Source organism: Syngnathoides biaculeatus, chromosome 11 (assembly GCF_019802595.1).
Source record: "Syngnathoides biaculeatus isolate LvHL_M chromosome 11, ASM1980259v1, whole genome shotgun sequence".
NCBI classification, from domain to species: Eukaryota; Metazoa; Chordata; class Actinopteri; order Syngnathiformes; family Syngnathidae; genus Syngnathoides; species Syngnathoides biaculeatus.
The window spans coordinates 30865725-30878659 of NC_084650.1; the positions used below are offsets into that span (position 1 = coordinate 30865725).

The window sequence follows — 12935 nt, forward strand, 5'->3', positions numbered from 1 at the left end:
AATTATTATTTAAAAAAAAAAAAAAAAAAACAAAAAAAGCAACTGAGTGCACCTGATATACAGTGTTAGTGGGCAGCATTACCGGGACGATGCTGACACCAGTTGAGTTTAAGAACTATCAAGGTTCCAAACGCAAAAAGTTTAAAAAAAAAGAAAAAAGGGATTAAAGAGTGGGGAATGAGTGCATGATTGTGACTGCATCTGGAATCATTCGCTCATTTCATTCCCGAGGGACTCCCCAATCGCAACAAAGCAATAATTATATTCTGAACCTGGATAGTTCCTAAAAAAATAATAATAATCTACCAGAAATCTCTCTGTAGTGATGGGAGAGTCGGGAACGATCAATGACTCCGAATGTCGTCGCTCATCGCTACTCCTGAATCACTGCAGAATTAAGTTTTATGTCGTGGACCGAGACAGTTCCCTTAAAAAAAAAAAAAAAAACGAAACTCTACAATATAAAAACCGTTTGATGTCGTGAACAGAGAGTAGGGAAAGAGTTGTCACCAGTATTAACACAAAATCAAAGAAAGAAGCAGACTCAAGCACCATTGCTAAGCTAAGCTAATTTGCCGACGAGACTGACACGGCGGGGCCACGTGACCAAACGGGATGGGCGACACACTCACTTCCTGTTCGGCGCAGCGCTACTTCCGAACACTCCATAACTCAATAACGTAGAAAGAAAGAAACAATCGTAGCAGACACTTTGTCTTTTCCGTCGAGCTTCACATTTGTTTCGTGAACGATCTGACGATGGACTAACGTCATCACGTGAGCGGGATGGCTTCTACCAGAAAGACATCAAATCCCAATTATGCTGAAATGACCCAATTCGGACTTGTAGTTTTTTTTTTTGTCCACGCGACGGGCAGAACAATTCCACGCTCTTCCACTAGATGACAAAGTACGATGAACGTCACGTCCAATACGTGCTCAGGAGCAGACGGGAACATCTCTCAAGGATCCCCTGAATCAGTTAGCAAAGTGTTTGCTCCCATTTTTCATCTGGTCTGCCGCCGGCTGTTAGCGCTTCATTCAAGGGCTACTTAACAGTTGCTAATTGCTAAAGGACGCCATTTAGGTCCCATCATTTAACTGCAAATCAAGATCATTAGCATTAGCAACTCTGTGACGTCATCCAAAGGCCGCTGGCGGGCCATCCCAACGTCTGCTCTGGCTTTGTGTTAAGGGAAGATGCAAATGGACTTTGATCGCTTTTCAAAACAAAACCTTTACGTCTACATCGGTCCCGTTGGCGCTGGAATTCATCTGGGCTGTCTCTTTGAGTGGGGGTGGGGGTGGTGGGTTGTATTTAATGGGAATGGGAGACACGGGATCAGTTGCTTGACATTGATCAGTCCTTTCTGACCTTCCTGTTCCTGGGAGATCTCCGCAGAATGTCATCCTCCAACTTCTGACACAAAAGGAAACACGTCGTGTCAAAATCAGGATGTCAAATTCCATCTCCAACAAAAAAGTGCTTGCTTTGCAGCTTCACGCGACTGTTTTTTTTTTGGGGAAAATGCGTATTACGCAGTTTATCCCGACTAAGCACTTTTTCACCATCCATTTTCTTGCGCTTATCTGAGGTTTAGCAGGACGCGCCGGGCTTCTCCCCGCGAACGCTTGACGGGGGAGGCGTCCAGAACAGACACCTCAACTCTGAGCCCCTCCAGCTTCTCACCCGTTCTCTGGCCCAAATTTAAGCTGCTTTCATTTGGAGTTTCTTTTTCTGTTATTTCTGCTCCAGTTGATGGAACTCAATGCTTTCTTTAAATAACAAAAAAACTTGCGTGGTAGCAGGAGGAATAAAAGGGAAAAAACAACACTTAAGTTGAAGAATGGGACCGTCAGTCGCATCTTGCGCAAGCAACAGCAGGAAAAAGTTTGCCAGCAAAAAAAGACGTTTTTGTTGTTTACCTCCTCAGCTGACGCCGCCTCTCCCGCGTCCTCCTTGTCGCCGTCCGCTTGATCGTTGTCGGCGGGACTTTCCTCATTTTCCTCTTCCTCCTGCTCCTGCTCCCCGTCTGCAAACAAGCCAACACGCATCGGGTCACAAGAGCGCAAAAAACAACCCCAACTAAACTAAAAAAATAAAAAGGAAAATCAATAGTTTGCGAGCTGAGCTGAGAGACCTGGGCTAGTCTTGTCCTCCTCGTCCTCCTCGTCCTCCTTCACATCAGGCTGGGCCTCGTCAGTTTTCTTGTACTCCGCCGGTGCCGGTGCCGGGGGGGCCTCACTCTTCTTCTGCACGCAAACCATCATCGTCATCATGTTTAGCTCTCAGGAGGAGGCGCATCATCGCTTGCGGCTACTGTAGGATGATATATTTTCTTGAAGGTGCCGAGCTGGGACGCACCAGTCGGTGTTGCTGTGGAAAACTATTTATGCTCCAGCTAATATCACGTAGCCACGCGGCGGGAAAGTCAACGCGGTTCGAGCGGATCAGATGCGAAGGTTAGGTCGGAAAAAGGCTACGCTTAGGCTAATTAAGCTATTAAGAAATGCAAATCCAAAGAACTTAGCAATCTCCTGAAAAATTGTATTGATTCTCGTGAAGCAATATTTGAGACAAAAGGTCAAAGGTCGATTTCCATACCGTGCGTCTGAGGCACGTTACCTTGCCGGTGCAGCAGAAGACGACGACGAGGACGACAGGCAGGGCCACCGTCAGCGCGTAGACGACCCAGAGCCAAGGTCGCTCCTCCGCCGCGGTCATCATCTGAGCGGCCAGGCCCGGCTGCACACGAAACAGAAATTTAAGGAGATGCCAGATCACCAAAAGTCTCTTGGAAGTCTGATATGTTTGATTCAGGTATGTTTTTTTTTTTTTTTTAAACCAGCCCCGTTCGTGCTACCGTGTTGTTGGTGTGTTAAGCTAAGCTAAGCTATTAAAACTTTGAAAACTATTGCTGTGTACCGTCTTTCCTTGCGTTTCAATGTGGCCGCTTGCGGCTTACGTATGTACACCAAACGGTATTTCCTGTACAAATGTACTGGGTGAGCTTTCCGTAGGCCAGAAATGCCGCTAAATGGATCGAGGTGTCCCTCGCCGCCCGCACATGGGTTCACCGGGGCCAGACCTGGAGGTGGAACTCACGGCGGCAGGGTCTGCACCACAGCCGCAAAGTGGAACGTGGGTCCCCCGCCTGCGGGAGGGGCCGTAGAGGTGCGGTGCAGCGCGAGTCGGGCCTTCGCGATCCGTAAGATGGGTCCGGGGACGTGTAACCCGACCTCTCCGACCTGGCGTACGGGCTTGGGAAGTTCCGACTCTCCTCGCCTCCGCCCACTTGCTTGGGCTCTGGAACCAAACCTCTCGTCCACTGCGGAGTTGCCCAAGTGCAAGGGGCCCACCAGGCGTGGGTCTCCTTATCCAGCACTTTGCTCGAGGTTAAGCTCGATCTTATCCGACCGTAAAAGTTTGTCCCAAAACCTTTGGGGGTAATCTCTGGACTTCTTTGCAAAATCCAATTTGGCCTTTTGAATGCTTTTGCGCGCATCCTCCGCTTGCGATAGCTCCAGCCGGCCCCGTGAAGGTCGGCAGTGACTTTTTTGTCTTTGGCCGCTTTTTCGCAGCTGTCGCGACTGCGCTTGACAGCCTCGGCTGACCCGCTCGATGCGTGTCGCCCAGTATACCGCGTGCCTCTTTTTCAGGACCTGGCTACGTTTGATGGATTTGGCCCTCTTTCTCAGCATGAAATTTGTTTGCTTTTCTCCCGTAGACAAGCGCTCGGGTCTTTGCGTACGCTGAAGGGCAAATGCGGTTTTGAAAAGGTGTAACAAAAACGAGCATGTTTGAGCAATCAATCGAAGAGGCAACACCTGCGCGACTCGAAACAGCCATCAGTCACACGTTCCAATACTTTTGCTCATTTGAGAAGTGGGCGGCTTCCAGTGAGCGGTGCTCTCTCCCGACTCGTTTAACATCTGGATGTAAATAGCGCCGAGTAAGATGGAATTGTGATCTTTTGTCTCCGAGCCAACTCTTTTTGGTGTAAGTTGAATATTTTCCAAACTGCCATCCGTTTTAGAAATAAAGGCACGTCACGATGACAGCAAAAAGCGGTCCGTTCCGTACCTCTGCGGCACCCTCGGCCGCCTTCTTGAGGCCCCAGCCGTCGTTGGCCCACCGCTCGGCCACATTGCGGTCGTCGGTGACCAAGAAGTTGTCGAAGAAGATGTCGGACGTCATGGACCACAGCTCCAGACCCACGGCGCTGAAGGCGCTCATCCGGAACGGGTGCAGGTCCTCAAAGAACTCCGGGTTGGAGATCTTACGGGGTTTCCACACGCCCTGCAGCGGAGGCCCATAAAACCGGGTCAAGATGGCAGCCCATCATTCACATTTTGATGTTGTGCAGTCATACTTTCAAAAAAAAAAAAAAAAAACTCAACTGAAAATGTCCTTGCAGCGATTGTGGATGCAACCGATCATCTCATTTCCGACTTGCCAATCACAACACGGGAATTTCACTTGTTTTTAACTTTGAATAGGTTTTCATGCAAAAACTTATAATGCCCTAATTTTTGCCTAACTGGATGAAGCGTCTTAACTCCAACTTAGTTCATTGGCACCAAGATGCTGCAGGACGGGCGCAATACAGTACTTTGGTCGAGCATGATATCAACTCCAACATAGTTCCTTGGAGCCAAGATGCCACAAAATGACACCAAATACTCTTCTTCTTCTTCTTCTTTTCCCATCAGGGGTCACACGGTTTCCACGTGGGCCTACCCCATTCTCCTGCATCTTCCTCCCTAACGCTAAGTGCTCTCGAGTTTTCAGCTCACAACATCCATCAACCTCGTCCTCGGCACCCTTCACCCAATATAGTGTCTCTCTCTCTCTCTCTCTCTCTCTCTCTCTCTCTCTCTCTCTCTCTCTCTCTCGCTTCTGGACGTGTACAGACCGTCAGTCAGTCCCCCAAAACAACCAACTTTGCCTGTCGCTCGTTTCTCATCCTATCCAACCTGCTCACTTCTAGCGAGATGTCTAAATGAAGCTCCTCGACTCATGTCGAGGTAGTTCAGATGTCACAAACTGCTGCAGTGTTGCTCGGGCTCCTCAGCTCCAACACAGCGAGTTGAGCGCCACATTTGTCTGTCCGAAACTCCTCCGCTCATTTCAACGAGCCAAAATACAGACAAAACAACTTTTTCCCACTGAAGCGCCTCAACTCTTGACAGTTTCTCATCACGAAAATGGTCTTATGAAACTCCTCAACTTGAAGGGCATTCACTGAAACCAAGGTGCCACAGGATTTCAGAAAAGTACTATTTTTGACAAACCAAACCTGATTATTTGACACTAAGCAGCGTCACAGCAAAACTTTTGTCTAACTGAAGCTCCTCAACTCACCAAAATACCACAAGATGGAAGCAAAACTCGACATTTAAGTGAAGCGCCTCAACTCCAGCACAACTAACTGGCCCCAAAAGAGTACTTTCACTCCTCAAGTCAAGTCCCGTCAACGTAGTCCCTTCGAAACAAGATGGCGTCAAAGCTGAAACTCCACAACTGCGGCCGACGGCACGTCACCTGGTAGTTGGGGTTGTCAATCATGGGCGCCTTCCACTTGCCCTTGTAGTTGGGGTTGTCGACCGTGGGCCGCTTCCACTGGCCGCAGCCGGACGCCGCCTCGCAGGCCGGGTTGGGGATCTGAGGTGCCTCCCACTCGCCATCCATGTCCTCGTCCCTGTTGGGAGACCCGTGGAAAGGTCGGCAACGACCTCCCAAGGCGCCGCTAAAGCCGGCCGGCCGGCGTGGTCACGCACCAGTCCTCGGGCTTGACGGCATCAGGGTCTCCCACGTACTCGGGCTCGTCGTCCAACCAGCCGTCGGGTTTGACCGCGTCCTCGTCGGGAACCTGAGCGGGAGCGTCCTCGTCCCTGTGCACACGCCAACGACATTGCGCGATTACAGCGGTAGCGCTGCGTGTAAAGAAGAAAGACGCTCCGTGGGATGCAGACCAACAACCCGAGCTTTCTTGGGACCCGGTGGGATTCTCGGAAATGGTGGCCGGTCAAAACAAAGCGATACTGATTCTCGAGCTCACTGAGTAAAGATGTTCTTGTTCAGCGAGAGCCATCTGACCTGGCTCTCTCTCGCTATTGGCTCCCGCACATGTCCCTCCTTTTGGTGTCAATGATGCCGTGTTTCCCAAACCAATCTTTTTATTGTGTCTTTACGCAGGAAAAAAACAAAAACAAATAGAATGTAAAGAAATAAACTGCGCCTGGGTGTCCCTTTAATGGGGCGTGGCCTTCTCTCAGGCTTTAGCTGTGGTCGCCCAACAAGGCCGCGCTCCCTGCAGCTGTTACTGTGCCGCCCCCCCCCCCTGCCCCCCCCCCAACTTCATTTCAACTGGGGCATATGTTAATTCATTCCATCAAATGTTGCCTTGAAACATGAGAAAACAATAAATTTGATGATGCAAAAGTAAATTTGGTCATTTTGGGATCTGGTAAATCAAAGTAATTGTAACTGGACTAAGACTAGCACATAAAGTAACATTGTCAAGAGTTGCGAATGAAGGATGTCGGATACGCTTTCCTACTGCAAAGGTGTCGGATGATTTTGCGGCATTTGAAAGACTTCAATAAAAGTTTCTTAAGCGTCTGTGGCATCATCATCATCATCATCATCATCAAAGGACCACCCGTACGTTTTACTGACCAGTCTTCCGGTTTGGCCGCGTCCGGGTCCTGGATCTTTGGCCTCTCGTCCCAGTCTTCGGGCTTGCGGTCGTCGGGGTCCTCGATCTCCGCAGGGGGGTTGACAGGGGGGCTCACGTCCTTCAGCAGGCTCCCGCTGTTCACCAAAGTTTGATCCACCAGTATCTCAAACGTGTTGTCGGGGTTCACCACTGGGCGGGAGCAGACAAGTCAGACCCGCGCGCGTTTGCGCGCCTGCGCGGCCGTGCGGACGCCTAACCGAGCGTGTATAGGTGAGTCTTCTTGTCTGTGAAGTACGTGCGCAGGTCAGCGTCCGGTTTCTTGGCATGCTTCTCCTCGTATTTGCCCGTCTTGGGATTCTTGTGCCTGAAGATGAAGTGCAGCTTGTAGTCCTCGCCGCATTTGTCCGGTCCAAACATGATGGTGTAGGCAGTCTTGTCCACAAACTCGTCCTGGGTGCGCACACAAACACAACTGACAGTCGGCGGGCTCTTAACATTTTCATGACACGCAGGACCGTTACATGAAGCTTATATTGGGAGACAGCACAGTGGGTGGTGTCCTACGGTAAGTCACAAACGTGTAACGCGTAGCACAGGATGTCTGCATGTTAAAAGTCATTTTTTTTTTCCCTTCATGAATGAAATTGCCATTTTCAGATCACTGATGCGCTCGATGACCGCCAACAAAAAAAGTGGAAGAATTTGAGAAGGGGGGCCAAAAGGTTTTCATGGCGCTGTAGCAGGCAAAAGTGTGACCAAACTGACCAGGTCCAGTTCGGGCGTCTGAGTGAGCAACTTGACGTAAGCGCCGCCGCAGTCGATGCCGGCCTGGAAGTTCACCTCGTACCTGACAACACACGCAAAGCGCTCACGGTTGACTTGGAGGGCGTTTCCGGCGTGCGCGAGTGCGTGCCGATTTTCCTACTGGACGATGAGCGGCGCGGTGCCGAAAGTGAACGTCCGCAGCAGTGGGGCGGAGATGGCGTGATGTTTGGCTCGTGACTTGAGGACCAGACCCTTGTCGCCGGGAAGCTTGCTGTCCTTCATCTCCTCCACCTCCCACTTGCCTGGCCAACATCATCATCATCATCATCATCACTCCCACCGCACGTGGTTTGCGGCACACCCACCGTCATACTTTGCGATGTCCTCGTCGGTGTCGTCCTTCTTGGCGCTGGACAGCACCCAGCTGAAAGATGATTGACAGCTCGTCACACGTGCGCTATGACCTTTACAGGTCAACTTCATTTGAATGGACGCGTCCAACAACGCAAAAATAGCCGTGAATAGCGTGAAAAGCTTGAAGCGTCCTTCAACCAAGAGTGCCGGCGGGAGGTGTGAATGCGAGTGTGTGTACGGTTGCACTGCGACTGGCCAATGACCAGTTGAGGGTGAGGGAGTGGCCCGCCTCTCGCCCAGAATCAAGTCAGATAGGCTCCAGCATGCCTGCGACAACTCATGTGGATAGGCGGTACGTGAAAAAAAAATCTTTTATGGTTTCTAAAAAAAAAAAAAGAATCGGCCAAAACGCAGCCGATTTTCGTCTAATTTTGAGCGACTAGTCGGTCGGGCCTTACCTTGCTTATGGAGGTCCACAATTTCATAATCGAGTCAACATTTCCGGCATCGTCGCCACTCACTTGTCAAGGGTCCCGCGATCAAAAGACTCAGCAAAGAAGTGTTCTCCCATCGGCTCCGGGGCCTTGTAGGTCACCTGCGACGCCCCCGAAACAGCGACATCAGTCCACGGAGTCGACACGCGGCGTCGTCAAGCGGCTTACTTTGGGGGCGGGGGGCGGGGCGCCGCGCTCATCCTCCAGGTCCTCGTACGGACCCGCCGTGTCCACATCCAGGTCGTCTTCCGCGTCCGCGTCGTCTTCATCCGGGTCGCGGGCCCGGCACGGCGGTGCCAGGGTCAGGCAGAGGACGCCCGTCGCCATGACAATGCACAACCACACCTTTCGATCCATGGTCTGAAACGCGAGCAGAGTGCGGTTGTCCACGCGCACCCACAATCACGTGTTTTGTGTCACCGCGGCGATGGAGGAGCGCCACGGTAACCGAGCAGCACAAAGGCCACATTCACATCCAGACATGATCACCCAGAGAGCGAGAGCCATTCTGAAAACAACAGAAAGACATACGCCGCTTGGCCCCCGTGACACGCACGATCCGTGCTGGGTAGGCAGTCAACTGAAGCCAAACGAGCAAAAAGTCACACGAACGGCACTTTTTTTTTTTTTTTTGCCGCCTTTGATGAGCTTGTTCGCTGCTGAACGGCTAATGAGCTTAGTGGGATTGACGAGCAGAATGCGTCTGTTAGCTTAGCATGGCGGCCACCTGGCACACGCCAACGCGTTCCATAATAATGTCTGGCCAAAGAAAATTGGGCCTTCTCTGACTGGCTGAGAAGTTGATGTGAGCGGGCCCATACCTTCTTCTTCTCCTCGTGACAAGTTCACACCAAACGGGATTGACGAGTAGAAAATAAGATACATTACAGATGTCGAGAAAAACTATTTCACTCCAAATAAATAATTATGTTGGATGCAAATTAAAGTGTAGGAAGACTTAGAGGTGAGGTCATCAAATTAAATCAATAACGCTTTTTGACAGTAATTGGTTAATTAAAAGTGTCCAAATACAACACATTTCAGAATTTCTCCCACCGGCTTAAGTTGCTAGTTCTCCAAAATGATAAACATTTTATGTCTTAGGAGGGGGGTCAAAAGCTGATGGAAAGCTGGACTGGGGACCCCCTCCTTGTGAATAGTCTACACAATTGCCTTTTACGTTGAACTTGTCCTATAATCAGTATCCCTCATAATTCTATTTGAACAATTAACAGTAAATAGGTGTATTCATAATTCTATTAATTACAAGAATAATATCCTTGTTTCTTCCAAATATGACTTGCAAACATCTGCTTCTACTTGCAAACAATGCTTGAAACCTTTGGCAATTTCACAAGGCCAGGAAGAGAACCATAAGTCTCCTTTCATTTGAAACAATCGCCTGTTTTTTAATAAAGGGATAGAAAGTTTCTTTTAAGTCCAATTCATCAAATAAATCGACAACCGTGTACTTTGTTAAAATATTTCTTGGTTTGCAGCCCTCATTTTTTTTTTTTTTTTAAATAAACACTGTCCCGGCATCAACGGGCACGCAGGTCGAACCGGATCCACCAGGCAGACTGGATCCGGAAAAAGAAATGGATTTGGCCACCGGTCTCTTAGCAACCAGCTCACAGATTCTAACCGTTAACGTCAGTTCATTTCCTCCAACGGCGGGTTTCAAAATCAATCTTCATCATAAACAATATTTTCAGACATATATCGAACGTCTGAGGGCGGCACATCTGCCGAACAGCTCTGAGGTCCAGGGTTCAAATCCCAGGCCACTTGTGTGGAGTTTGCATGTTCTCACCCCGTTCCCCGCGTGGGTTTTTCCACCAGGTACTCCCGTTTTTCTCCTGAATCCCAAAAATGCTTATTCGAAGACTAAATTGCCTGCAGGTGTTGCTGCGTTTGTACCTCACCTCTTGCCCACACTTAGCTGGGATAGCACACCTGCGAACCTAGTGAGGATAAGCGGTGCAGCAAATGGGTCTGGGTTCACACAGCAAATTCGCATTCTCGGCACAGACAATTTGGGCTCTCTTCTTCACTTGCGTTAGAGAAAGAGAAAAATGCTCGCGACAACGTTCTTACAATCCATCCACCCAGTATCTGAGCCGCTTATCCTCACAAGGGTCGCGGGAGTGCCGGTGCCCATCCCATCTATCTTTGGGCAGGAGACGGAGCACAACCTCAACCGGGTGCCAGCCAATCACAAGGCACAAAGAAACAAACGAGCAGTCGCACTCACAATCACACCAAAAAAGCCAATTTAGAGTCTCCAATTAATGCACTTTTTTTTTTTTTTTTCCCCAGATGTGTGCGGGTGGAAACTGGAGCGCCCGGAGAAAAGCCACGCAGGTACGAGGGAGAACATGCCAACTCCGAACACAAGCGGGGCCAAGATTTAAACACCTCACCACGGACGGAGGCGTCCGAAACAAGACCCTAACCCCAGCCACCTCGTCTGGCTCCTCTACCACTCCAGGTCCCTGGAGCCGGGGATCGGATCACCGAGGTCGCCGTCTTCAGCTACAGCCCAGCTCACGCTGCGTCCGTTATTTTCAAAGTTCGCCACAAACGGATCGTGTAGCCCTTCATACGTTCGGTGCTCAGAAAAGTAACCCTCCGCCTCAAAAAGGTTGGCGACCGCATTCTTTTAGCCGTGCTTCGTCTGGTCCCTCACCAAGAACCCGTTTGCCGGGGGTCACCCTACCCAGACAACTTAGCTCCTGGGATCACTGGGACGCACAAAACCCTCCGCCACGAAAAGGTGACGGCTCGAGGAGGGGAGCTAACTGAACCGTATCACTTCATTTAGTGCAACAGGGACCTGACACGTGGGCGGGTTGTCAATTGTCAATTAATCAGACTATGGTAAGAGATGAATTTTTCAGTACTCATACATTAGACGCATTAAACACTTGGAGGTGGCAAAAGACACGATACACCGGAGGACCCCAACAGTTACTTGCACATCTACGGGCAATTTATAGAATTTCCCCAACTCATGCACCGTGCGTGTTTTCGGCACGCGGGGGGGGGGGACCGGAGTACCCAGAGAAAAACCGCCCAGGTACCCAAACACCGCAAAGGCGGGGACGGATTTGGAGCAGGGTGATCAGAACTGTGAGAATCATGTGCTAACCATTCATCCACCGTGCCACATTTAGATTTCTTCTTCATATTCAAATCAAATATTTCACTCTCTTGTTTCACGTTTTCAAGTGAACACAAGCCAACTCAGAGACGCGAGAGAGCGAGTGTATTGGTCGAAGGGTGCCGAGGATGGAGCTGACATGAAAACAGACGAGAGGAAGACCAAAGAAAAGATGTCGTGAGGGAGGACATGAGGACAGTCGACAGTGTTAGGGAGGAGGATGCACGAGATAGGCTTAGATGGAAAAAGATGACACGCTGTGGCGACCCCTCACGGGACAAGCCGAAGGGGGGGGGGGGCGTTGAACACAACCCAACTATATTTAGTTTGTCACTATTCGAATTTACTGAAATCAGCCTGTATGACATTTGTTGCGCCAGGTCCAAACATTCGTCAAGTAACTTAATCAAGGCAAGTCTACTTTGATTATAACACCCAACATCGTTTGAGTTTTTTTTTTTTTTTTCCCCTACCACCCCCCCCATCTAAAAATCGCCACTTTTTCGTGTCTTCGTGAGGGAGGCAAGCGGAAGATGACGCAACCGCTTCAAAAAAAAAGCACTCGAGTGATCCGGAAACATGAAGTCACGATTCAAACAAATGAGGAACACAAGCCGCCCCTGAGCTGAAATGAATAACTGCCCACTACGCCCGGCTTGTTTCACGCGCAGGCTCCTTCTGAAACGGACGCCTTTCAACCAGCCCGAAACGAAGTGTTATTCATTCACGTCAACTCGAGCGTCCACGAGTCAAAGGTGAGTGAGCACCGAGCTAGCATGTTACGCTAGCTAGCAGTAGCGGGCCAGCTCACGTTGGCGTCTTACTCGACAGAATGGCCACAGCGTCGGTTATTTTCACGACATTCAGGCCACGCGAACAGAGTGGAAACAAAGCAACACTTGGAAGAGGAAAGGTGTTGAGTGCGTATCGGGAGAAAGGGCCATTTTTCTCATTCGTGCGTACTCACCTCGGCTCGGTCGCCAGGCTGGGAAGTAACTAGTAGCGACGATCACGTGGGACTATTGGACGGCAGCAGAGACCGCCCCCGGCCGCTGCCGATTGGCCGACGAAAGGAACTCGCCTGACGTTTCCGGTCAACTGTCGCGGGCGAATTGGCTGCTCGGGGGAACTGCAATTCGTGGATAGCGATTATTGGTCAAACTCGGAACGGTTGCCTCATCCTCATTGGTTCGTCACGGTGGGAAGGGGCGCTTGTGAGCGCGCGTTACTTGGGGGGGGGGGGGGAGGATTAAGCGGGGACAAATCCCGTTTTCTATTCTCCTTTATGCGCGTGTACGATTGTGGCAAAGCAAAGCAAAGCAAAGCAAAGCCAATCTCGTACATACGGAAGGTAGCTTTAAATGTGCTTTCCATTATTTGTGTGCCCGCCCGCAGCTTGATGTCGGCGTCGTGGACTCGATCGCGCTCGACGCTTTGAGCAAGAAGATTGGCGATCGCAGGAGAGCCCTTCTGGCT

The 12935-nt window shown here is 50.3% G+C and overlaps 1 protein-coding gene across 2 annotated transcripts; it reads right to left on the reverse strand.

Annotated features, from left to right (window-relative positions):
* Positions 1-15: 15 nt before the first annotated feature.
* On the reverse strand, positions 16-12563 carry canx (calnexin). 2 transcript variants are annotated; one of them, XM_061834125.1, is made up of 15 exons: positions 12427-12563; positions 8465-8656; positions 8324-8397; positions 7814-7872; positions 7609-7750; positions 7449-7530; positions 6941-7133; positions 6683-6872; positions 5782-5895; positions 5546-5702; positions 4085-4300; positions 2627-2746; positions 2142-2253; positions 1927-2033; positions 16-1417 (listed from the first exon to the last, which is right to left on the reverse strand). In XM_061834125.1, the coding sequence occupies exons 2-15, from the start codon at positions 8651-8653 to the stop codon at positions 1361-1363; spliced, it is 1812 nt and encodes a 603-aa protein (XP_061690109.1). In that variant the 5' UTR covers positions 8654-8656; positions 12427-12563; the 3' UTR covers positions 16-1360. The 2 variants fall into 2 exon arrangements, with proteins under 2 accessions (XP_061690109.1, XP_061690107.1); XM_061834123.1 differs by having other exon boundaries at positions 16-1420.
* Positions 12564-12935: the final 372 nt, after the last annotated feature.